This window comes from Mustela lutreola, chromosome 8 (genome assembly GCF_030435805.1).
Source record: "Mustela lutreola isolate mMusLut2 chromosome 8, mMusLut2.pri, whole genome shotgun sequence".
NCBI lineage: Eukaryota > Metazoa > Chordata > Mammalia > Carnivora > Mustelidae > Mustela > Mustela lutreola.
Window position 1 is genome coordinate 62,742,985 of NC_081297.1, and position 26,448 is coordinate 62,769,432.

Genomic DNA, 26,448 nt, shown 5'->3' on the forward strand with positions numbered 1-26,448 from the left:
TGCAGCCAGCTCCTAGTCTGGGCTCCTACCTGGTGGCCTTCTAGCTGGATGCAGGCCCAGGGGCTCCCTGAAGGTGCACTGTCCCTGCTGTTTGGTCGCTGCTCCAACAACCAGCAGTCCTCTGGCACGTGGGAAGGGATGTCCAGAGGCTGGTCTTGGGCCCCGAGGAAAGGTACAGAGGGAGGAGCTGACTGGGAGACATTGGACCCTCGCCCAGACCCCAGGTCCTAGGGAACACAGCAGCTCAGGTCTCAGTGGACAGAAGAGTTCAGCACACAGAGGAGGAGATGGGGTTAAAACAGGGTTCGAAGAGGGGTTTTCAAAGAGCAGAGGATTTGGATCAGAAGAGTTGGGGAGAAAAGGTGTTTCAGGCCGCATAGGGATAGTGTGGCAAAACCAAGGAGATATTTGGAGATAAGGAATGTGGGTGAGCTGTCCCTGGCTGAGGCAGGGAACAGTCAGGACGACAGTCGTGGGCAGGATGGGACAGGGCGGCAGCTGTGGGGATGTCGAAGCCTAGGCTGGTGAGCTGTTACACACGTCCCAGTGAAGCCATACAGCCAGCGAAGCCATCGAGGGGGACATAGGGCTAGGATGGGTTCCAAGAGCTAGGAAAAGCCTTTAGCATTAGACCACAAGCCCCCATGTCCCCTACACTGGGCACCTGCCTGGCACACAGAAGCTTTCAATAGAGGTGACCGAAGGGAAAAAGGAGGGATGGAGGAAGGTGGGGAGGAGTAACTAGGGGGTCTTTGAGCCGAAGGACCATCTACTTTCCTTACAAGGGAACACTGAGATGACATATGACACAGCCTTCAGAGGGAACTCCTGGGAGCAGCCTACAGAGTCACTGTGGAGATGCCTGCTCTCGGGAGGGCTCCCAGCCAGCCTAAACCTCTGGCTCACATGCGTCTGGAGAGAGGCATCAGGGTTCAATGTCACCTGGACAGCAACTCCTCCATTTCCTTTCTAAAGAGATGGTCCCAAACAAACAAACAAACAAACAAATATTTCCTGTCCTCAGCTGCTGCTGCTCTTACTAACAGATACACATCAGAAGGAAGAAATGTGCAGTCATCCCCCACTGGTCCAGGATTCTTCCCTCAGAAGTCTTCCCTCGAAGCCTCCAGGCCCTGGTGAGCCTCTCTGCCATCTCCCTGCCTCCTCTGCGCTGACTGCCTGAATTTTCACCCACCTGCAGCAATCCCAGCCTCCTTCGCTCTGTCCAGCATTTGGACCAGACAATGACCGTGACTTGTGCGGCCTCCCTCCTGCCTTGTAGGAGTTTGAGAGAGGTCAAGTGTGGAGATCCCAGTTCTTGGACAACTGGTGAAAGCATATGACTCCCCATGGGCTCATGTCCTGTGCCAGGGAGAAGGTCACTCTACTCCGTACCGCCCAGCAGACAAGGCCACTGTCCTCTGTGGGTTAGGTGAAGGGGGCACCAGTGGGGTGTCTCTCTGGGAGGCCTGAATGAAGGGGGTCTTTCCAGGAAAAAGGAGGATACACCTATGGATGGAGCCCCCAGATACTATACCCAGGAGTCTGCCCTATCCGAGGGTCTATCCCTTTCTAACTCCCTGAGCCCCCAGGAGGAAGTCCATGACCCAGAGATTAATCAAGATAGGGATGGTGAAGTCCAGTGACATCCCTCTGGAGAGGCTGGGGCCTGGGGCAAATTACCCTATAACAGTAGGTTAATTAGATAAAACCCAAATTACATGAGCAAAGCTTGCAAGCCCAGCAATTTGAAGGTTTCATGTTGTTTCAGAGGTGGGGAGGGCTTGATCTCTAGCTCAGCATAGAGAAAATGACTTCTTGCTCCCAGGCAAGCCAAACCCATGAATTAAGCCCTTGACTGCCCATCCAAAAGCCCCAACGCCAAGCACATATAAGGAAGGGAGCCTGCCGGTCCTCACTGCAACCTGTAGAGCCTGTGTAGGATTTGGTCTTCATCCCTCCTGCATCTGAACCCTCTCTCCACCACCAGCATGAGCCGCCAATTCACCTGCAAGTCAGGAGCTGCCACCAAGGGGGGCTTCAGTGGCTGCTCAGCGGTGCTCTCAGGGGGCAGCTCATCCTCCTACCGGGCAGGGGGCAAAGGGCTCAGCGGGGGCTTTGGAAGCCGGAGCCTCTACAGCCTGGGGGGCATCCGGAATATCTCCTTCAACATGGCCAGTGGCAGCGGAAAGAGCGGAGGCTATGGGTTTGGTCGAGGCCGGGCCAGTGGCTTTGCTGGCAGCATGTTTGGCAGTGTGGCCCTGGGACCCGTGTGTCCATCTGTGTGTCCTCCAGGGGGCATCCATCAGGTCACTGTCAACGAAAGCCTCCTGGCCCCCCTCAACGTGGAGCTGGACCCGGAGATCCAGAAAGTGCGAGCCCAGGAGCGGGAGCAGATAAAGGCTCTGAACAACAAGTTCGCCTCTTTCATTGACAAGGTGGGTCTAACCTTCTCTTCTCAGGGCATGAGCTTCTGTTACAGGAGCAGGGATTCAGGTTAGATATGAGGAAGCACTGAATGTGGATAAAGCAGATGTTTTCTTTCATCGAGGTGACTTATGTATGGTTCCCTGCAGTCGTTTTCAAGAGAACACAGAGGGAGGTCTGTCTCTACTGGCAGAGGCTGATGGGGGTTACTGGCAGGACCTCCGAAGGAAAGATCTCTGTCTCTTACTCGAGGGTTGGCTTGTTGCCATTGCTAAGCCAGGGGTCCGTGCAGGCTGTGTGTGGAAAAAGCAATGAGAGGGGGCACCTGGGTGGCTCAGTGGGTTAAGCCTCTGCCTTCAGCTCAGGTCATGATCTCAGGGTCCTGGGATTGAGCCCCACATTGGGCTCTCTGCTCAGCAGGGAGCCTGCTTCTCCCCTCTCTCTGTCTGCCTCTCGGCCTACTTGTGATCTCTCTCTGTCAAATAAATAAACAAAGTCTTAAAAAAAAAATTAAAAAAAAAAAAAAAAAGCAGAGAGAGGGAATCTGCCCCAGAGTCTTGCTCTCATCCATTATCAGCAGGTCTCATCCACTAGTCATTTGACGGGTCATTGCCAGATGGCTCGGCCATGGGCATTTTTTTCAGTTGGCTAAGGACCCAAGAGAGAAGCAGAGAGTGCAGTGGGGAGGACGCCTCCACAGTACTCTGAAGTCAGACCTGGCTTCCGCTCTGGCCCCATCACTTACCAGCTGGGTCTTGACTAAGCCAGCCACGGAGCAGCTGTGTGGAGAGTTATTTATTCTGTCTGCGCCTCCGTTTCCTTATCTCTGTAATGCAGATAATAGCCTGCTTCTCCGGGGTTTTGTCAGGTTGATAAAAGAAAATGCATGCGAAGATCTTGGCATAGTGCCTCCTCCCACAGACGGAAGTGCTCCGAAGGGATGGTTAGCGTTACTATCATTTTCATCTTCAGAGAGACGGGGGAGGAGGGTTGAGAAGGGGAGGATCCAGGGTCTGGAGGAGGCCTCAAGGCATCATCCAAACCAGAGATGCCCCTGACTTTTGATAGATGAGAAATTATTACTCTCATTCTATGAGTCGGCAAAAGCATGGAGGGACATGCCTTGCCAGGGTATGGCATCTGGGGCGGGAGCAGGAGGGAGGAAGTTGAGACCCAGTCCTGGGTGCTGGGGGCTATGTTGACTAAATGACAATAAGGCACCAAGGGTGGGTCAATCCAGGACAAAGCCTATGCTTGAAATGGTCATTGGCCATTGGAGCCTCACCATTTCCCTGCCCCAAGCCCCAGCTCTAGACTCCTGCTCCGAGCAGCCCTTGCTCACCTCAGAGGCCAGCACTGTCCCTGTGATTTTATTCCTCAGAAGGAGGACACAACATATTTGTGATCCTGACAGTCCAACGTGTAGCCCAGATGCCAGTTGTGGCGTCCTGGGTGTAGGGTTTACTCTGCGACTAACGCTCAGTCTTAGGGATATATGTGAAAGAGTCAGGACTGATTAAACCAAACCAAGACTGGATGATCTGCAGGGGGCAAGCAGTTTGGCAGCTGTTCCCATCTCAACGCTGAATCCCAGCCAGTTTTTGGAGGTCCTGTGCTTATGATAATAGAGAACACAACCTTATTTAGATAATGGCTGTGCTCATGTGGATTAAGTCATATTTTAAAAGTCCTGCCCTGCCACCCAAACTGCACAAGAGAAGAGTATGTAGATCCACTCCCTCTGGTCAGTTTCCTGGCCCAGTGAGGTGACAGTGGCACTGGGAGCCCTATCTATCCATCCTGCCCCACGTGCCAGGCTTGCTCTATGGAAGATGTTTCTAAGGGGCTGAACTAGGGAAGAGGGAGGAGGCCATGAGCAATGATGGAGCTGGAGCCTGATGCAGAAATTTAGAACACCCAGAAGCTCTTGGCCCATTGAGCCTCACTGAGTTTGATAGGCTACAAAATGAAGAGCAGATTCCCTTTTGCAGAATGGTCAACTTTTCCAAAGATGGACCCAGCCTGACCCCATGTTGGTAGTTTTTAGGCACTCCCCTATCCTGAGCTGGATTGGCCATAATGGGGTTCTAAGTGACTGGATGCATGAGTTATGCGACACAAGTCTGGATTTATTTCTGGGCTCCCCCTCTTAACAAACTGGTAGACCTTGGAAAGAGGCTCAACTTCTCTATGGCTCCATTTCCTTCCTATCTAATGAGGTTAACAATTTGCCCACCTTGTGCAGCTGTTGTGAGGGGGTGAAGGAGAAAATGCAGGCAGAGCACCTTGCACAGAGCCCTGTGAATGACAGGCATGACTATTCCCAAGGGGGCTCAACAGTTTCTGCTCTTTGGATCCCAGGTACGGTTCCTGGAGCAGCAGAACCAGGTGCTGGAGACCAAGTGGGAGCTTCTGCAGCAGCTGGACCTGAACAACTGCAAGAACAACCTGGAGCCCATCCTCGAGGGCTACATCAGCAACCTGCGGAAGCAGCTGGAGACGCTGTCCGGGGACAGGGTGCGGCTGGACTCGGAGCTGAGGAGTGTGCGGGACGTGGTGGAAGACTACAAGAAGAGGTGAGTGGGGAAGGGATCCCCCTGCAGCTGGACAGTTGTCCCTTTCCCTCTGAGCTCCTTCTGCAGGAGTGGCAGCTATCCCCAGCTTAAATTTTTTGGAGATGAGGGGCTTTGTTCTTCGTTTTACCAGGTAGAATCATTCCAACACAACTCTGGAAACTGCTCTCTGCTCCTCCAGCCTCTGATCTGGCCCTTGGGACAAATGTCCATTGAGCTGAACAGTGGTCAAAGGACCGTATCTGCCTGGATAAGGAAACCTTGATTAAGCTACTCATAATCTCCTGGAGCTTCTGGGTCCTCACTGGAGGAATGGCTATGAGGAGGAACTAAAGAAACACTCCCATTCATTTGTAAGGCTTCATTCAAATTTTCAAGGAAGAGCTTGCTTCTTGCTTCCTGTATTATTTCCCATAGAACACTTGCTCCACATGCTCTTACCTCAGTTTTTTAGCTGGATCTTCAATAATCACCTTTTTTTCCCCCTCCAGACTTGGTTACCATGTCCTCTCCTCCAGGAAGCCTTCTTTGCCTAGTGGCCTCACTAGCCCAGGACTCTGTGGCCCATTAGCATCTGTCCCTCAAATGGCCATACTCCCTCTTAGAATCTTCTTTGAGTGAAAGACGTTCTCAGTGAGAGGGTTCTAAGTGAGACATATTCACTGACAAAGCTCTGGCATTCTTGCAGGTATGAGGAAGAAATCAACAGGCGAACAGCTGCAGAGAATGAGTTTGTGTTGCTCAAGAAGGTGAGAGGCAAGACAGGCCTTGAGTCCAGGGCTGGCCTGGGACCAGGGAGAGCTGAGCTTACCAGTATCCTCTGCCCTCAGTGAAAGAGCTGATTCCAAACTAATGACGTAAAGGCTGAAGAAAAACACAATGTACTATCCAGAAAGGGAATGAAAAGGCAAAGAGATGATGGCCTTTCTGAGTGTTTCATGTCCACAGTAAAGAACAGCAGAAGATGACACACAGGGGCTCCCCTGTAGCCACAGGGCCCAACTTACACATCAAAGGGATGGCTTACAGCAGCCTGGCTGGGGCTCCCTTCCTTAGAGGGGTACCCCATCCCTGCTGAAGGAGCAGATTCTCAGGATGGGGCAAGGCTGGGCCTTTTGCTCCGTTGTCTCCTCTCCCATGAGCCTCTCAGAGAGAAAAGGGCAACTATTTCAGTGTGCCGGGCACCCAGGCTGGGGTGGGTGTTTCCTTCTCTGCTGCACTGGCAGTGACCGAGGAATGTTGGGGGCACCTTCCAGGATGTGGATGCTGCTTATGCCAATAAGGTTGAGCTTCAGGCCAAAGTGGACTCCATGGACCAGGAGATCAAGTTCTTCAAGTGTCTCTATGAAGCCGTAAGTCTGTGTCTCCACCCCCGCCTCTGCTGGCAGTCAGTGAGTAAAACTCTGTTCTGGGGGCTGAGAGAGGCTCTTTGATCTCAGGGAGACCCCGTGGTTAGCCATTCATCTCCCACTTCAGCCCTGAGAGGCTCCCAGTCTCCACCTTCTGGGTAGAAAGGAAATGGTCCATGTCCTGGCTTCATGGTGGCAGGAATCTATCTGCGGCCTGGAGGAAACTCATTTTGCCCAGGAAGCCACAGCTTTGGCCCAGAGCCTCTAAGTTAGCATCACCCAGATTTGCTTATCTTGCTTAAAGGAATGGGTGGGAGGGCTGTTAGCCTCTGAAAGTCAAGACGTGAGACCAGGCTTGTTTCCCATATAGGAGATCGCTCAGATCCAGTCCCATATCAGCGATATGTCCGTCATCCTGTCCATGGACAACAACCGGGACCTGAACTTGGACAGCATCATTGATGAGGTCCGTGCCCAGTATGAGGAGATCGCCCTGAAAAGCAAGGCCGAGGCCGAGGCGCTGTACCAGACCAAGGTGAGCTGGGCTGAAGCAGGACTGGGGAGGGCAACCCCAGCAGGCATGAGGACTGGGCCTGATCATTCTCAAAACAGAGGCCATGTCTAGTTAAGTGTCCAACATGTCCTTTCATGTTGATGTCCATGACATCAGCAATCCCGAGATATCATGTGGTCCTATGACCATCCAGCATGCTCACCATGCTCTGTGCTTTGGGGTCCCAGTTCCAGGAGCTGCAGCTGGCAGCTGGCCGGCATGGGGATGACCTCAAGAACACCAAGAATGAGATCTCAGAGCTCACCCGGCTCATCCAGAGAATCCGCTCAGAGATTGAGAATGTGAAGAAGCAGGTGAGGGAACTGGTTACCCATGGCCTGGGGCAGGAGGGCATAACTGGAGGGGGAAAGAGTTGGTCAAGAATATCAGCCTCTCAAATCTCTGCCCATGAAAGGAAAGGAACCAATGAGGTCACTGCCTCAAATACTTAGAGCAGACATCCCTGGGGCATCACATCTCCCACTCTTCCCAAGAACTTCTGCTTTGATGCCCTTCCTACAGGAAGCCGTCTCTCTCATTCCCCAGAATGGGGTAGGACCACACCCCCCTGTGCCTTCTGCCTTAATCGCATGCTATTCTGGCATCTGTGCTTCTCTTGTCCTTGTCACACTTTGATGATTGCCCCACACCAGCCTGTCCCTTCTTCCATGGAGCTGGAGGAAGGCAGGAAGCTGGCTGTTCCATTCCCCATTGCTTTTCCAGCATCTAGTACAGTGCCAGGACATAGTAGCAGCTTAATAAACATTTGTTAATGAAATGATTGACAAGTGGGCTCAGAGAGCGCCATTCAAGAGCCTTCTGTAACTATTTAACTATCAGTAAGGCCTTGCTCAAACTCTTCCCAGGGCTCTAGGCCGCAGTCTTAGCTTGAGTAGATGGGGAGACAGGATGAGGTTATAGAATAACAACAGCGGTGGCTCCTATAATTTTATCACCCAGAAGTGTCTCAAAGATTCTATGAGGCAAGAGCTACCCATTGTTACAAATGGGGAAGCCTCAGAGAGGTTAAGTGGGTTACAAGCTGGCGAATGGCAGAGCTGTGATTGGAACCCACTATGACTCCTAGTCCAGTGCTCTTTCCACCTTTCCAGGGGCTTTAACACTTAGTGACTCCATGACATGGGGCAAGTTAGTTGTCCTCTCTGCACAGGCGAGTTTAAGGACTACATGAGCTAAGACATGCAAAAGGCATGTTGGGGCTGAGGGTAGTGCCAGGCATATGGTAAACACTTGGGAAGTAATAGTTAGTTCTAGGGAACCTCCTTCCCTGTGCCCCTCGTCTGTGGTCCTATGTACCTGGGTGGCCACTCTCATTGTACCCACAACACAACATTCTAACGATCTCTCATCCCAGACTTGAAACAACTCAAGAGCAGAAAGCTCTTCTGTATCCTTGGCACGTGGATGGCCAAGTAAATGTCTTCCTCATGAACTGACGTGGTACTGAGCTGGCCACAATCACAGGAGAGCAGGAGGGCAGGGTGCACTATTGTTTATCACCACCAATGCCTAAATATAAGCAAGTGGAGATAGAGCTAGGAAGGACTTGCTGGCCCCAGAAGGGGCTCCAGCCTATTAGAGGAGTGGGAGGTGGGAAAGATAGAAGTGGGCATTCCCACCCAGGAGTCTCCAAGCACTAGTGGGATTTGGATGACTCTAATCACCCCGTCCAGTTTTCCAGCTTCTCTGATTCCCTGCTTAGGCTTCCAACCTGGAGACGGCCATCGCCGATGCCGAGCAGAGGGGTGACAATGCCCTGAAGGACGCCCGGGCCAAGTTGGACGAGCTGGAGTCCGCCCTGCACCAGGCCAAGGAGGAGCTGGCCCGGATGCTGCGCGAGTACCAGGAGCTCATGAGCCTGAAGCTGGCCCTGGACATGGAGATCGCCACCTACCGCAAGCTGCTGGAGAGCGAGGAGTGCAGGTGGGGGCGGTGATCTGGCAGGAAAGGCGAGGGAGTGGTGAGGGGGGCTTGAGAAGGACAAAAAAGAATGCTTAACACACTCATCCAGAAAAGATGTGTCCTTGGGAGGAGTGAAGGGGTGGTGATGATGGGAATAATAACAGTAATAAATAATACCTACGCCTGCGTGAGCCCTCACTCATGCCAAGCACTGTGCCTCAGTGATTAGCTCACTCCATCTTACTCCATTTTCTTGGGTATACCTCGGCATACTACCACCCCCCCAACCCCAACCAAAAAATAAGAAAATAAACCCCACCCCATTACTATGTTAGGCCTTCTTGTTCCATCATCCTTACCTGTCCAGAAATAAGATGAGCTTATCAGACGTGTCCCAGGGCAACCATTCCAGCTTCCCCAATGTTCTCAGCAGCTAAGAAAGCCGGTCCTTGGGAAGTGTGCATGCCAGCCTGCATGTGTACCTTGTGCTGACTGTTTGATTCGGGTTGTTGCCTGCTTACTCCCAAAGATTCAGGGGCTGCATCCACAGCTCCCTATGCTCTGCTTTCACCAAAAGCCCAGGAAATTTCCAGAGGTGCCTATTGGGTTCAAAAACCCACAACAGGTCGGTGGGGACTCTAGCTTTGAGGTTAATAGACTGCAGGTTGGATGACTGCTTGCTCTTACTTTATTTCTCTCCCTTACAGGATGTCAGGAGAATTTCCCTCCCCAGTCAGCATCTGTAAGTACTTGTGTGCTGGGCCCTAGAACCATAGAATCTGAAGACAGGAAAGGGTCTTAGTCTCACCCCGTGTGTGTAGCTGAGCAAACTCAGGACCAGAGAGTAAAAACTCTGAGATCACACAGCCACATAGCAGAGGCCTAGCCAGCAGTCAGTTCTCCTGACTCCCAGAGCAGAGTTCTTCCTCCCTATTCCTCTGTCTCCCTGCTCCCAGGGGATGGCCTCTAGGAAAGCTAGAAGAGGAAGTAGAGGATGAGTTGTCTGTGAGGCCTGGAGCACCAGGGCCACAAGTTGCAACCAGCCCTGGGCTGGAGAATTAGAGGCGGCTGAGGGAATTGTTGAATGGGGACCTCAGAGCATAAGCTTACAGTGTTGGACCTCTGTATTTCTCAGCAGGACTAGGAACTTAACCGGAGCTCTGAAAGATGCCATTTATAGGGCAGCTAGTGAGAGGGAAAGAAAGGTTGGAGGGGAAGTTTGGCAAAAAGGCTAATAGAAGAGGGGGGTGTGTATCCAGAATAACAGGTGGTTGGATTGGTACCTGGACCAAAATGTTGGGCTTCTGAGAATTAAGAATCATCTAGATTGGGTCTAAGGGGGGCATGGCAAGGGCAGGACATGGGGGAAGCTGTCTTTGGGCTATTTTCCCCAGAGGAGGGGGCAGAGCCGCGGGGCGGGCACCTAACCCATTGTTCCAAGAGATCCTGAGTCCCGGGGGTGCTGGGGCCTCGCCTAGCCCCGCCCCTGAGGGTACCATCCCCCGCTGTCCCTCCGCAGCTATCATCAGCAGCACCAGTGGCAGCGGCGGCTATGGCTTCCGGCCCAGCTCCGTGAGCGGCGGCTACGTGGCCAGTAGCAGCAGCTGCATCTCTGGCGTGTGCAGCGTCCGCGGCGGGGACGTCCGGGGCAGGGGCAGCAGCAGTGACTACAAAGATACCCTGGGGAAGGGCTCCAGCCAAAGCACCTCCTCCAAGAAAGCCAGCAGGTAGAGAGGGCTGCTCCCTGCCCTCCCGCCACCCCTGCATCCGCAGCTGTCTTCCACATGCTCTGTCCCCCAGCCTGCTGTCAGCCCCCTCTCCCCCCTGCCCTGCCGTTGTCCCTCTGGCCACCACACTTCTCCCAGCCTGCGTTTTCCTGAGCCTGGACAGGTGTGGATGGCTAAACTTGGTGAAATTCCTCCTGGTACGTGCCTGGCATTCAGCTCCTTGGCTGAGGTCCCCCAGCCAGGGATGGGCTCAGCTCCAGGCTCCCGGCCTTCTGCCTTGGACACAGCACCCCGCTCAGTCACTAACTACTCTGTCCGGCTCTGGTGTCTCAGACCCAGGCCCCCTCTCACACTGGGCCCTCAGTCCCAACAACTGCCTATTTTGGGAGGGCCGAAGGACAAGAGAGGCCAGTCCCCACCACCTGGCCCCATCTCACGGCTCAGGTCTCTCTCTTGGCTCTCCTGTATCCAGAAACAGAAGAGGCAGCCCTCCACATCTCCTTTCTTCTTAGAGGTCCTCCCATTGCATCCTCAATAAACAGCACGATCTGACGGCTTGGTCTCTGAGTAGTCAAGGTGTGTACACGTCCTCAGTCCAGAACCCACAGGAGCAGGCACCACCCAGACACACACAGACACACACACACCGAACACACTGCGGATTGCCTGTGCAACCCGTATTTCTAGGGGAATTTTCTCCGTAGAGCCGAAAAAACAGAGCATGCACGAAGCGTGGGGCCAAGTTTGAGAGGACGGAGGAAGAAGAGGAGGGAGAGAAAAGAGGAAGAACATGGGAAGGGTGAATGTGTAGCATGGTTTGTGGCTTTCAACAAAAGAAGTACCTGTGTCTACCGGCAGAAATGGTCCTGCTCCTGACAGGGACCCTAGCCTCCATCTAAGAACTGGGTCTTTCCTAGAGGAAAGCTGGGGGTGTGGCAGGCAGGGATCTGTATTTTTCAATCCTTTCCTTACTGCACAGAGGCCTGGGCTTGTGGGGTGTCACCCAGGAAGGGTGGAGTTGAGGGGGACACCACACGCTGGGCCTGCTGGGATGCTAAGATAGGGAACAAGTTCTGAGACCCTGAGGCCAGACGAGGGTGAAGTTAGTCGGGGGTCAGGGCAGCCTGTGAGTGTCAGTCACTGGCCCAGATACCTGTCTGTCCTGGAGTGAGGAGGAATATAAGGAAGACAGACAGACAGATCACCCAGCGACCTTGCATGAGCCAGCAAACCTCAGCCAGGAAGTCCCTGGGGGCCTGAGGAGCTTAAAAAATCAGAGGCACAGGGATTGGAGAAAGGGATGAATAGGTTAGGTTGGCAGACAGAACTTCAGAGTAGTGGCTGGGGTTCAGGCCAAGGTCACAGGACCAGGCTCAACCCCCTGCCACAGGAGGTGGCTATTAACAAGAGCTTCCCACCGTTCTGAACCTGGATGTCAACATCACCATGTGGGTGGAGGAGAGCCAGGAGTTCAAGACTCAGTGGCAAGTTTGCTTCCCTGGTCAACAAGGCCAAGCCTGTGTGTGTGTGTGTGTGTGTTTTCAGAACTGGGTAGAGACACTGTCACTCCCTCAGCAAAGGACCCACATAAAACCACTGCCCCTGCTACCTTTGCAACAGTAAGAATTGAGCTGGGATAGCAGAAGGAAGTAGAAAGGCTTAGAAGAAGACTGGCTTCTCAAATGGAGGGATGGAGGCTAATTCTCTAGATGCTACTGTTTTCTCACCCAGATTTGGGGAAGAAGTTAAGAACTCTCTCATATCTCTTTGTGCCCTAGAGCTCACAGGGGTTTTCCAGGTGGGCAGACTTATCATGGGTTTGGAATTTTTCTTCCTGAACAGTTCACCAAGGTGCTGGAGGCTGAGCGGGGTTTCCTGTGGGAAATCATGAGAGCCCACAGCAGAGAACCGAGTTCGGAGCTTGGCAGGTGCTAGAGTGAGGGGCTCAGCTGGCTGTGGGCTACAGACCAGGCAGGAGCTGATGGATGACTTGGGGGACAAGAGAGGGCTCTGAGGAGAGAGAATAAGGACAAGGACTCGCAGGGACGGTGACCATGAAGTCCCATGAGTCTAAGTGGCCATTTGATCCCAGTTGCCAAGAACCGTGGTGCTTTACACAGGCTCAAAAATAACCTGGGAACTTTGAAAAAAATACAGAGGTCTAAGCCAGTACTCCAGACCAGTGAAGGCGGTCTACTGGAGTAGGGCCTGGGGGCTCATGGGGAACTTTTGAAAGTCAGGGAAGGGATTCTAGCAACATTCAGAGCTGAGAATATAATCAGCGGAGAAAGAGAACCAAACCCCTAGCAAATGGAGCAAGGTTTTGGAATAATGGAATGGAGATGGGCCAAGGAATTAAGATGGCGGGACAGGCTCTGAGAGGGACATGGGGTTGTGGCACTGAGAACACTTAGGCCTAATAGCCTAGACTTTAGTCAGGTGCAAGGCCATGTGCTGAGGGACAGGGTGAGAGGTGGTATGGGGCGCCAACAGAGGCTGAGGGACAGCTGGTAAGAGCGCTGTGACGGGCCCCACATCCTGTCTCCGGGTCTGAGGCACGAGGCTGCCTTCCTCCCCTCAGAGTGAAGGGACGCTTGTGGAGTGGATGCAGGAAAGAGAGAAAGTGAAGTTTCAAGCCCCGCTCTCAGGAACCTTCTGGCCTGTGGACCACTCAGGAAGGATCCAGGTGGAGGAAAAGGTGGTGCCAGTGAATCAAGTCCCCAGCCCACCTTATTTGTCCTTTGTATCCCCTCCCCCAAAGCCGTTGACAGGGCCTAACTGTCCTCACCTTTGTACTCTTATGTCTGGCACACCATTTGCACTGAGCACAAGCTGGTGGACCACACCAGCCCTCTGCACCCCCCATGGGACCCCGGGGCCAGGCTGCTGCTGTGGCCACTGATGGGAGCGGGCCCTGGGGACACTGCCTGGATAGCACCCTGCAACAGGCCAAGCCAGACACAGCATCAGTCCAGCTGGGGGACTGCTGTGGGTCAAGCTGGCACCTTCAGGATGTCTCTGGAGGGCAAGGAGAACAAAAGGGGTCCCACAGGGTTCCTAGGGTGCCTGCCAAGGGGGCTGAGGCCTCCCGCCTTGATCACTACTCACTCCTCTCCATCCGTGAAGCCTCACCCTCCTCGGCCCTTTCCTGTATTTTAGGCCCAGCACACGAGATGGGGGCCCAAGAAATGGGAGACTGATGTTTACGGAGCACCTACCATGGGCTGGAATATCTCTGAGCTGGGCATGTCCCCTGTGTCACCTCTCTGAGGTGGGAGTTATTATTCCTGAGACAGACACCTGCTATAGCCACGGCTGCAGAGCCAGAACATGGAGCCAGAATTCCATGAGGTCTGCCTCTCCAAAGCCCACACTCTTTCCACTTGGCCGCCCTGCCTCCCGGTATGGGAACCACCTGCCTCTGCCCACCCAGCTGCTGTGCGTTCCCAGGCTTTCTGATGGCCTGAGGGTTCCCTGCCCATGGTTTGTTGGAACTTCCAACACATTCCATCATCTGAAGCCTGATAGCTCTGTGTCCCGGGCACTGAGCAGTGTTCCTTTTATGCCTACAATTGCCCTATAACCCATCTCAGATTTCCCCACTGTAGGCTGCCCACGGAGGCTGTGGCCCCATTGCCACCTGCCAGTCACAGAAGTGGATCCCCTCTGTGGTGGGGGTTGGGGGTGCTCAAAGCAGTACATAGATCAAGGCCCCCCTTGAAGTTCTGGTATCCTGTGCTAGAGGTGGCCAGGAAAGCTGGGTGGTGTTGGATCCGGAGTAGGAGCAGGAGGGGACAAGAAGGGAGCCTCAAGAAGGTGGTAGAGGTGGCCTGGGACAGACCTAGTGAGTGGGGAGGGGTGCTTTTGAAGGGAATGGGCTGAAGCTGACTGGGGTGGACAATTTATCCTGAGAAGCTGGCTGGGCTCTGGGAACAGAAGTATCAAAACAAAATCCCAGACCAGCAAGAAGAATCTGAAGCAGCACGAAGGAGGTGGCCATGCTCATGGGAGTGGGCTCTTCTGGGTGCTCTCCTTTCTCCAGACAATGGTACGGTGACCAATCCAACCAGCAAAGATAGCCACCACTGCTGGCAGAGACATCTCTGCTTTTCTTGAGCACTCTGAGGAGGCTCTGGAGTCCTCGTGTCTCAAACTTGGCATTAGGAAAATTCTGCTTTGCCTCTGACCACCGTCTTGCAGATACCCAGGACCTCGGCTCCCTGGCATGGATGCACTGTCCTGCCCAGCGATAAACACTGTTCCTTGTCTGGCTCCTTCCCCAGCTGCCCTTCTCAGGGCTGGAGATTCCCAGGTCCCACCGCCCACCCTGGCTGGCCTGGTTCTCCTGTGCTCACTCTGTCAGGTGGGGTCTAATCCCAGCACAGCTGGAGAAAGGAAGATTATCTTTCGAACCAAAGTTTCTCCCTTCCTTTGCCCAGGCTATTTCCCGGCCCCCCACGCTAGACTGGAATACGGTCCGTGTCCTTGTGGGTGCTAGTGGAGGAGGCAAAGAGCCGCCCAAAAATGAACAATGAGCCATGAAACAGGTCATTCAGAAGCACCGATGACCTAAGGATTTTTTCCATTTATAAGAAACAGAAAATGTTTATCCTCTAGGAACTCGCTCTCCTCACATGGCCCTGATTTTTGTTTGTTTTGTTAGTTAGTTTGTTTGTTTGAGTGGCTCTTTGATTGTCTTGGAATCTAGCCAAATCAGGAGGGAGGGGCCTCCAGGCGGCCGTGGAAAATCCTCAAAAGAAAGACAAGGTGGGTGAATCATGGCTTTCAGGGCAGATAGGAAAGGGACAAGGACAAGGAAGGGAGGGGATAAGGGTAGGTGGTGAGGGGATCCCTGCCGGACGTTCTTCCCCAGACAAACACGTGGAGCAGCAGGGACAGGGGGAGATTTGAAGAGGGCTGGTGGGGATACTCACTCTCTGAAGCCAGAAAGCCCAGAGTGTTCCCTCTGCACGTCGTCCATGGCCCGGCCAGCCCAGGCCCCTTGCTCTCTCTGAGATGCGCCCCTTCATAGTCCAGGGTAACGGAGGGCGTCTTCCCAGCTCCGTGGGAGGCAGGTTGGGCACTCCCCTTTGAGTATACTTCACACTTTGTCAGCAGCAATGGAGCCCCCGGGTAAATGGGCCAGACTGGAAGAGGGATGCCATGGAGAGCTCTGGGACCGGAGGGCAGGATGCAGAGAGCCCACGCTGTGTTAGGATTTCAAATCAGATACTACGGTGGCCAGCCTTTCATTTTGCCAAAATGGGACATTTAAAAAAAAAAAAAAAAAGCAACAATTACCATCCCCTACTTTCATCATCTCATAAAGGAAAAGGACAATCTAACAGTGGGAAGGACGCCTCTCAGAATGAAGTCCAACCCTGTAAGTCAAGTTAGCCCCACGTGACAACCCATACTGCCCCTTCTTAACTTTCCTCTGTTTGCACAGGACAAGGGAAAACCCCTTCAAGCTGCCATCTCTTTGTGATCTCTGTGTCCTCGTCTCAACAAGGAGGATAAAATCACTCTGTCGACTACACAGTGTTTACAAAATTGTCAGAAGGAACAACGAAAGGAAGCTGGTAGGGACCCAGCATGAGTGTTTGCAGTGATGCGGGTGTGACGCTGCAGAGACGAGGCTGTGAGCGGTTGCTGGGCAGTCACTCTGGTTCCAGGTGCGGAAGGCAGCACCATGCCCTATGGCAAGTTCATAATCCTCTCTCCATCTGTTTCCTCTTCTGCAAAAAGGGGAAGAAGTGTTACCTGCTGGCACCATTGCAACTGAGACATAAAATGCCAGCCCCACAGTAAATCTGAGCTGCTATTATTATTAATTATTATTATTCTCACTACTACTGTTGAGACAGTGGTAACCATCTAGGAAATCTGGGTAATGCTTAGGGCTTCCCTGAAAACTCTGATCCTAATTTGATCTCCCGCCAGCGAGAGTGCCCGTCTCCTCCTGTCTTCATCTTGTACCCCAGGCTCTTGTATTTGAGTCCGTGTTTCTGAACTCTGCCTCCTTCGGGAAACTAACCTCTGATGCCTGCAGATGTGGAAATGAAGCACGGGGAGGGACATTCTGGCCAACCCTGCAAAGGACAGGGCCTGGGGGGTGGGCAGGGGGCAGCCGGAGGGTTGGAGACAGCCGTGTGCTGATAAAAGCTTTGTCAGCTCTCTGAAAATTACGTGTATACATGGATATACATACACATGCATATATGTACATATGTATGTAAATAGGTACAGATGCTGGTCCTTATTGTCATCCTAATGCTGAAGATGGAAGCAAAGCAAGGAGGATAGATGTTGAAACTTCACTCGCTCCTCAGAGATGGGAGTGATGATGTCAGCGAATCAGGGCATAGTTTTTGGATACTGAAAGATTATTCTGTTAAGGTTTTTTTTTCTTTCTTTCCTTCTTTCTTTCTTTCTTTTTTTATTTTTTTGCTGTTTATCATGTAATGGCTACAGAAATGACACACTTTTAAATTTAGTCTGCACTGCATCTTCTCTAATAATTAAATCTAGGCCCGGACTGTCCAACCCAAGTGCAATATAAGCCATATATATCATTTAAAATTTTCTAGTAGCCCCATTAAAAAAAAAAAGCTCAAATTTATTTTCATGATATATTATACTTAACACAAATATTATCATTTTAACACGGAATCAATGTCAGAATTGTAAATGAAATATTTTACATTCTTTTCCCAGGCTAAGACTTTCTAATCCGGTGTGTGTATTATGTTAACAATACATCTAAACTGGACTAGCCACATTTCAAGTGTTCAGTGGCCAGGTGGGGCTACTGGCAATTATAGCAAACATTATGGCTTTAGACAATAAACAGAACAATACATCACTTCAAAATACGTTCACATATTGAGTTGTTATGTTGTACACTCAAAACGAATATAATGTTATGTGTCAGTTATATCTCAATTTTTAAAATTATAAAAAAAATGAATGAAGCTTTGATTTGTAGTGTTTGGTGATTCCTTTGTTGTAAATATTCCCATAATGGTGATTTCCATCACCAATATGATGCTGCTGATTACAGAGTGTACATCGTTGCATAGCATTTCCACCATACTGATTCAAGAGATGTAAGTCATCTCAAGAGCTTAGATAATAGTAACTTAACTAAGAAGTTATGAGTTTTAAACGTTTCTTAACTTTGTTTTTAGTTTAATTTATCTAATTGTAAGTTTAGATAATTTAAGTCAAATTATGGCTCTGTATAATAAGCAGCCCACAAATTCTTAAAAATCTAGCAGTTGGCTGTCGTCAGCCCACTGAACTTGCCCCAGCACAACACTGGCGAGAGATAAGAAAAAAGAAAGGCTTCAAAGGGGCCAATGGGTTTTGGCAGAAATGAAAATAAGATTTCTCTTTGTTGAACTAAACAGGCATTTATTGAGAGTGGTGGTTAATTTTATGTGTCAGCTCAACTGGGCTACCAGACATTTGGTCAAACATTATTCCAGGTGTGTCTGTGATGGTGTTTCTAGATGAAGAGAACATTTGAATCTGTAGACTGGGTAAAGTAGATGATCCTCCCAAACAGCGTGAGCCTCATCAAATCCACTGAGTACCCGAATAGAACAAAAATGCTGAGTTAGAAGAAACTTTGCTGGCTTGACTATTTGAGCTGGGACATCGGTCTTGTCCCTCAGACTAGAATTTGCACATCAGCTCTCCTGGTTCTCAGATCTTCGAACACCCACTGGAACAACACCACTAGCTCGCCTGGGTCACTAGCTTACTGACTACAGATCTTGGAACTTCTCAGCCTTCCCAGTCATGTGAGCCAATTCCCTATAATGAATGTCTGTATTTATTTATCTATCTATCTATCTATCTATCTATCCACCCATCCATCCATCCGTCTGTCTATCTATCTGCCTATATCTTTTTAGTTTGTTTCTTTCTGACAAAAACATTGAGGTTCCTTCTGGCATAGGGATTGTGTAAGAGGGCTGGTGTAGGGAAGGGAGGGTGGGAATATGATTCTGGCCCTCAGAGGTCTTAAGATCTAAGGGAGGCACATATGGTTGCAGAAACCATAACTTGTGCAAGCTCTAATGGTGACCCGAAGGGCTGTGGACCCCAGAGGTGAAGAAGTAAAAGGACGCCTGGCTCTGTCTTCAGGTCATTGCCTCACTTTGTCCTCAGCTTCCTCTGTGTTGAATGAGAAGTTTCTCTTCCAACTGCTGAGGTGTATTCTCAGATGACAAGAGCAGTGGTGGCTTCCTAGATGATGTCATACTTTAGGGGCAGGAATGGGAAGGACACTTTGCTCAGGAGATGGTTACCCTGGTGTGACTGCAGAATAAAGGGGAAGGAAGAGCAAAGAGGGCATGCGCCAGAGTTTTAGAGTTGGTTTAGAGTTTTTGTTCTTAGATTTTATTTAGAGATCTAGTGGATGAGGAGCACGAGGATTAGAGACGTCAAAGAACTTGCCCTTGGTCACACAGCTAGTAGCTGGAAAAATCAGGTCCCCTTGACTTGATATAGATAAGTATGTTTTTTAATTTATGCATTCATGCCCAAACTCACACAGTCATGTAATTATCCCGGTTAGCAACTTATTTCCAGATGCATTGATGGGGTTGGGGGTGGGGGGTGGTCCAGGTCTCTCAGAAAGGCAACTTCAGAAAATGGCAGGGAGAATGGGAAGAATACTATGAAATTCCTGAGGAAAAAACATGAGAACAGCTGATTAAATAAGTCGCTTTCATTATTCTCTGAGAAAGGGTCTGTATATTTGGACACCTTGGCCTTGCATCTGTTCTCACGAGGGGAGACCTCAGTAGCGTCTTCTTTGCATCCCTATCCTTGCCTCACAGAGCTGAAGTACCAAGGAGACTGACTGTCGGACCTCTTGAGAGCCCCAAGCACCCCAGATAGCAACAACCTCCCTACACACTGAACAGGAGAGTATAGGAGTTGTTCTTGATCCAGGCTTTGGGTCTGCAACAGACGGGCCAGCAGGTCAGGCTCAAATGGAGTCTTCTTAGACTCCTCAGAGCTCCAAGTTTGAATATGGCAGCACAGAGAGGGCCCCCAACTCCCCTCCTATAGCCTGTCCTTGTCTTTCTACCCTTGGCTCTGTCCTCACTGTAAGGACCTCATGCAAACACTAGCCTTCAATTCCAAGCTCCAACCAGAGCTGCAGACAGACCAGAGAAGAGCCCACCAGCAAAGCAGTCTGATGGGCCTAGGGAAGAGGCCTGTATAAGTCTGGGTGTGGGCTGGGGGTAGTGGGCAGGGAATTCTGGGGTTTGGATTGCCTAATAGAAGAGAGTGGCTGCAGATGAGCTTGTCTCAGTGACCCTGCAGACTCCTAGCTCTGTGGGGAGAGGACAGCTGGGAGGGACCAAAACAGGGCCTGCTAAAGAAGGGTCCAGAGCAGGGGCCCCTGTGACCTAGTATAAGGACCCACACTAAAAAAACTTAGGGGCAAAGACACTATGAAATGCACTTGGGGCATGAACCAGAAGTGGCCCCCACACTCTCCTACCTGGATGGTGCATGTGTGCTAGAGATTGGGCAGAGGGAATTTCTGTTTCCCTCTTGTTTCTGCCCCAGGCCTTAGTTCTGTTTTCAGAAGCCAGGTCTGAGACACTGGTATTGGGAGAGGTGTACTATGAAGCTGAGGACTCTGGGACCAAAGATACGGGTGTGAGAGAGCAAAGGGTGAGGCTGGAGCCAGTCCTGCAAACTGGGCAGGACTGCCAGATATGCTCAAGGACATGCAAGGGCCCGAGTGCCACACGGTCAAGGTCATCTTTAGGGGATGGCCAATGTGGCCATGGTAATGTCCCCTGGTGGTGCGGGAGGGGGCAAATGCTTCCAAAGGAGAAGCTTTTTAGGAATTTCTCTTGGATCCTGCTTGGGGTCAGTGACAGTGGCTCTCGGTATCTCTAGGTAGGCACCACCTATCCCAGGTGGGTAGGGCCAGGTGCCAAAGCCGTCCTCTCTCCCCAAAACACACCAGGGCTGAATCGGCCACAGCCCCAGTTGTTTTGACTGCCCTGTCAGAAGCTGCTGCTTGCTACATTCACCTTCTCGCCCTCTAAGGACTGTAATTTGGCGCTTTCTAAGTGCTCGTTTGTGGTTTCCAGACACTCGATGGTATAATTACAGAAATGGACTTGCCACCTCCCTGACTCTGGGTCAGGTGTACCTGTTGGCCCAAGGTTTTGCAGCTGAACATTCTGAGGACAGAAAGCAGCCCAGGTATTGCCTCCTGCCCCTGCCCTAAGTGCCACAGAAGGGTCTCCTCCTCACCTGGTGGGAGAGGAGGCCTGAGAACAGAGAGCAAGACCTGGACTTGTGGTGGAGAATAGATGCAGGGAGCCAGGAAATAGAGTGGATGGTCTAGTCCTATTTTGGAGAGCCCCAGGAGGAACCTGGAGGCATGTTAGCAAGGAGTCGGGGCAGAGGCCTGAGGATGGGGCTGAGATGAGCAGGAGGGACCCTGGAACCCAGATCCCTCCCTGCAGACAGGTGAAAGGCTGCTTCCCAAAGCACAGATGCCAGCTTGTGCTGGCACACGAAATCAGCCCAGGCTCTGCCATCGCCTGTTTTATAGTCCTGACGTTATTTTGAGGTGTATTGGGAAAGATGTCATTCAATAGTTTAAAATTTTTTTTTATAAATTAATTTATTTATTTTCAGAAAAACAGTATTCATTATTTTTTCACCACACCCAGTGCTCCATGCAATCCGTGCCCTCCATAATGCCCACCACCATGTACCCCAACCTCCCACCCCACCCCCCGCCACTTCAAACCCCTCAGATTGTTTTTCGGAATGGAGTTGGGAGAAATCGGAAGGGGAGGTGAACCAATAGTTTAAAAATTTGCCTTAAAAGTAAATATATTGAGTAAACTTGCAGGCTCATCTAAAGCAAAAATATTTAAGAAAATGACAGTCCAAGTGGTTTGTAGATACGGGCAAAATCCCACGTGGCATCCGAATGGCTGTAGATGGGGAAATATTGGAGGAGACATGTACATGTTAGAGAGGGGCAAACAGGCACAGTCGGCAGAGGCCAGCTATCCCAGCACAGCTCTGGGTTGGCTGCCAGGGTGGGGCCAGCTCCTGAGGGCTGTGAGAAGCTCAGGGCTGGGCAAGCTGCCACGGTGTAGACAGCTTGGGATAGAACCACATTTTTCTCCTCGGGAATAAGTGTTCTCCAAGTCATAGAGGGGATAGAGACTCAGAAATGTCCTCCAATACAGAAACATTTAGCAAAGGGAAAGAGAAATTTGAGCCTCATCTGTGTCTCTCTATTGAGCAGAACCACAACCAAGAAGTATATGTTGGGGGGAGGTGACTTCAACATGCAGTGAGGAAGGACTTTCTTCTAAAGGGAACTGTCTGAAAATGGGCCCTGGGCCAGGGGAGAGTGGTCCTCTCACTGGCCTCCAGTAGGGTTGGGGAAGGGCATCTCCTCCCCTTGGGTTCCTCCTAGCAAGTCCAGTGTGACTCTCCAATGAGGCAAAGTGGGAGGGACATGACCACCACGCTCTCAGTGGCAGCTGAGAAGAGGCTCATGGCCAGTTGAGGCCAACTTTGGAATGAATGAGAACAGGGAGAGTGAGACTCTGTGGAACCTGACAGAATGTGCTTCTTGCCTTAGCTCTCAGGAGATGTTCGGATGGAGGCCCTGCCTCAGACATCTCAAGATTCTGGTCCACGGAAAACAACCACAGCCTGGAGCTGAGCGTGTCAGAATGAAGAACGTGGCCAACCTGTTGCCCAGCCTGAGGCCCAGCTTGAATCCCCGTACGACACTGAAGCAGGTAATTGTCGGTGCTGGAGGCCTTTGGAGGTGTCTGCCCAACTGACTCATGAGGTGGGGCCCAATTTGGCAATCTGAACCCTGTGTTTGGGTGTTAGGACAGCAATGCTGCCTGGGTTTCCTCAGGGAGCAAAACTAAGACATCACTTACTCTACTCTTTCCACTTCCATCTGGGGCTATCCTTCACCAGTGGAAGAGCCATGAGCCAGCCATGCTCATTTCCCTGGAGGAATGTGGAGAGGACCAGGATATGGGAGTTCTCATGAGGGTGCAAGGTGACAGGGAGGGCAGAATTAGCAAGGAATCCAGAGCTATTTTCATATTAGGCATGCCCCATTCTTCTCAAGGAGTAGAACTTCAGTCAAGATCCCAATACAGGGGTGCCTGGGTGGCTCGGTGGGTTAAAGCCTCTGCCTTCGGCTCGGGTCATGGTCCCAGGGTCCTGGGATCGAGCCCCGCATCGGGCTCTCTGCTCAGCGGGGAGCCTGCTTTCCCCTCTTTCTCTGCCTGCCTCTCTGCCTACTTGTGATCTCTCTCTCTCTCTCTCTCTCTCTGTCAAATAAATAAATAAAATCTTAAAAAAAAATCCCAATACAAAGAAAAGGCAGTCTCTGTTTTGGCCAACCAAGAAAACTGGGGCTTTGGGAGGATGAACAAAGCCCATTCTGTTTGGGGTAAGCCCTCTGGGGATGTCTGGGAAAGGGTGGGGCCATTTCCACTGCCTCCTTCACAAGGAACCGGACTACTGGGAAATGTCAGTGTTTGTTATGAGGCCAAAGTCCTCAGGGAGATACCAGCTGTGGTGTCATTTTCCAGGAAAGACACATTCTTCACCAACTGTCTGAGACTTCCCTACAAATTGGCCTCTTGCCTTTCTTGGTCACACCAGCATGAAGACTTATAGCTAGTGTCAGGGGGAGAACCCAAGGTGGACAAAAACAGGAATGAGCAAAGTCAAGTGACCAGGAAATGAGGCCACTGAGCTGTCAAGACCATTCCCCTCCAGACAACCAGGATGAAGCCTGGCACAGTGGAGTGATCTTTACCAAGCAGCCTGGGCCCCGCCCAAGAGGCCAGACTGCAGGATGGAGCAGATGTGAACTTGAAGGCTCAAGATATCAAATAGTAACCAAGGGATGGGTCTAATTCCAGCCCAGGTTCTTCCTATCCTCCACCAACAAGTGAGCACCTGTGACTGTCAGTTTGTGCCAGGCATTGCTCCTGCTGCACCTTGGGGGCAAGGCAATGTGGAGGGGTCAAAAGGGAAAGGTCAGTACTGAGGAAGATGGACTCAGGGACCCATCTGGAGTGACCTCTCCAACTGAAATCAGTGAACAAAAACTCAGAGTGTATATAGTCCCTGGGTCAGAAAAACATGTATCTGGCAGAGGAACTACAGGGGATGGTGCTGTTCTATGGACCTAGTCCAGTGCCTGGTGGCACAACATGGGAAATGGGTAAGTAAATGAGACCTAAGGTGGTCGTCTGCTGTGAGCAGCTTTTGCAAGAAGGCTGTGAGAAGAGGAACTGGAAGGGAGGTGGGGCAGGACTGGGTGGAAGAGGCAGGGGTGAGGTCTTGAGATTGGGAGAGGGTTAACTGGGTGTGGTGTGGAGGATAAAGAGTAGGTTCTTTGACCAAAGCAGAATCTGGATAGAGACAGTGTATTTGTATCCTACTGTTGCAGTAACAATCAGAAACTCAGTGATGGAAACAACATAAACTTATTATCTCATAGCTGCAGAAGTCAGAGTCAGAAAGGGCTATCTGCTGGGCTAAAAGCAAGGTGTGGGCAGGGCTGTGTTTCTTCTGGAGGCTCTAGGGGAGAATTCATTTTCTTGCCTTTTGCAGCTTCTAGAGGTCACCCACCTGCCTTGGCTCACAGGTCCCTTTGTCCCTTCTTCAACAATGGCCATAGTGGTCTTCTGGTTTGACGTCACTCTGACCTCCCCTCTGCCTCCTTCCTCCACATTTAAGGACCCTTGGGATTATGTTGGATCCACCTAGATAATCTAGGGTAACTATCCTAATTTTAAGGGTAACTGATTAACAACCTTAATTTTTTCTGCAGCCTTAATTTCCCTTTGCCAGGTAACATATCATTGTCCAGGTTGTGGGCATTAGGGCATGGACCTGTGCCTATACCAGATGGGAGTAGGGATGGTGAGGAAGGGGTATCCAGAGCAATGAGGAGGTTGAGTGTAAGGCCAGTAGGAAGCTACTGTGCATTCTCGAGCAAAGGAAGGCCATGCTTTACCAAGTAACCGGGGGATAACTTCAATTCTCAGGGTTAATGTGAGATCATTTTCCAGACTCAGAACAATGAAGCCATGTTATGTCTGAGGTCTTGCAGACCATAACACGTTATTGTTCTCTGCTGAGGGCAATGTGCCAACCTGCAGGAGGCCATGGCTGGTGCCAGAATGAGGGGCCCCAGCCCTCGGGGATGCCTAGGTCAGCTGGGAGCTAGGGACTGCCTGAGAGGCTGGGTAGAAGGCTGGGAAATATTGATTGCCACCGAGTGTCTCCCTGGTCCTGAATGGTGAGACTGCCCTTTCTGAGGAGGTCTAGAAGGTGAGGAGGTCGATGGGTGGGACAGGCCCTAGAGGCAGACTCGAACCGGTTGGGGCTCCTGGGCCACTGAGGAGGGAAGTAAGGCATGGTGGGGGTGGGGGTGGGGGTCACTGTGAATGAAGCTTTTGTTCACTCCTTAACACATACTCTGTCTGGGAAGGCAGATGGGTAAATGGAGAACCAGGCCTCATAGATCCAGGGAGTCAGGAAGTCTCACCTTGCGGGGGCATCATGGTGTTGGTGGTCCTAAGGGTGCCTCCAGAATTTCTGCATGAGCAGGGCTTGGGGCTTAAGAACTGTGATCTGATTGGAAAGGGGCGATGGGATGACAGGGCTGGCTCAGAGCTGGTGGGCAGAGCAGTAAACCATTTTCGTTAAGGTGGTATGGTGATTTGAGGAGGCGTTGGTGTGTGGTCAAGTGGGCTGCTAATGGAGTTTACGGCTGTGCTGGGCTCCTTGGGGTCCCCTGGGTATCACCACTTGGATGCTGGTTGAGAGCATAGGCATTAGGAACAGCCAGACCTGAGGTCAAATCTCAAGTTTGCCACTTACTAGCTGATGACCTTACAGAAGACACAATTCCTTTCTGAGGTTCAGAAAACAGGGATAATAATGGCTTTACTGCCTATGGTAATGTGAGTAGTAAATAAGACAAGGTATGTTCAATCTTAGCACAATTTCAGGCACACAGTGAGGCTTCAATAGCCATTTATTTCAAAGAAGAGTGAGAGGAAATCAGGTCCAATGTCACCAAAAGAAATGAGGCTACATCTGAATAAGAGGGGGTTCATTTATTTTCTAAGTAGTGTGGCCTAACTCAAGGAGTTAGTCTAATCCCTATGAGGTCACTTGGTAGCCCATCCACCCCCAAGAATCAAAAATGCCAAATAACCCTCAGGCTGGGTCACCCCTTCTTATCCACTTGTCTTCACGGCCTCTTTTCAACAAGAGTAAAAGTTCTGGGGGACACTATCCGGGTGTCTTGGCGTAGAGAGTTTCAAGGATGGGAAAGAGGAGTAATAGAGGGAAAGGCTGGAGGTCAAACCAAGACATTCGGTCACACATGTGGTCTTGGGAAAAGACACCTCTTGGCCATCTGGAATAGACAGCTACAGAGGCATCTGGGCCTTTGCCGTGCATCTGGTGCCAGGGATGTAGGGAGAGGAGTGGTAGTAGGTGATCCCCAAGCTTCCATCCCAGGGACACTGTATAGGATGACCCGAGTCCTCTGGAGTCTTGCCCCAGAGTCCCAGCTGCCCTACCCCAGGTCCTAGCAGTCCCAAGCGGGAAGAGTTCTCCCCAAGGACCACCCCTCTATCCCCACTCAAGGATGGACACTCCTCCTCACCAGGGCTGCTGCAAGATGCTGACACACACTCACGGCTGAGTGGCCCTCTGTGTTTGCTGCCCTCACAGGCTGCCTGGAGACCAGAGACGCTGCCGAGGTCCTCATCAGGTCAAGTCAGGGTCACCGACCAACAACCTGAGCATCAACAACGGTGAAGACA

At 51.3% G+C, this 26,448-nt stretch overlaps 1 protein-coding gene across 1 annotated transcript; it reads left to right on the top strand.

The window, feature by feature from the left end:
• Positions 1–1,991: 1,991 nt before the first annotated feature.
• LOC131837921 (keratin, type II cytoskeletal 71) lies at positions 1,992–10,671 on the top strand. Its single transcript, XM_059183576.1, has 9 exons — positions 1,992–2,438; positions 4,789–5,003; positions 5,689–5,749; positions 6,257–6,352; positions 6,720–6,884; positions 7,091–7,216; positions 8,626–8,846; positions 9,533–9,567; positions 10,345–10,671. Exons 1-9 carry the CDS (start codon positions 1,992–1,994, stop codon positions 10,554–10,556), a joined length of 1,578 nt encoding a protein of 525 aa, XP_059039559.1. The 3' UTR covers positions 10,557–10,671.
• Positions 10,672–26,448: the final 15,777 nt, after the last annotated feature.

Coding starts and splice junctions, on each gene's coding strand:
- LOC131837921 (XM_059183576.1), top strand. CDS start 1,992: ATGAGCCGCCAATTCACCTGCAAGTCAGGAGCTGCCACCAAGGGGGGC. Junction 5,004..5,688: donor GTGGAAGACTACAAGAAGAG/GTGAGTGGGGAA, acceptor GCATTCTTGCAG/GTATGAGGAAGAAATCAACA. Junction 6,353..6,719: donor TCAAGTGTCTCTATGAAGCC/GTAAGTCTGTGT, acceptor TTTCCCATATAG/GAGATCGCTCAGATCCAGTC.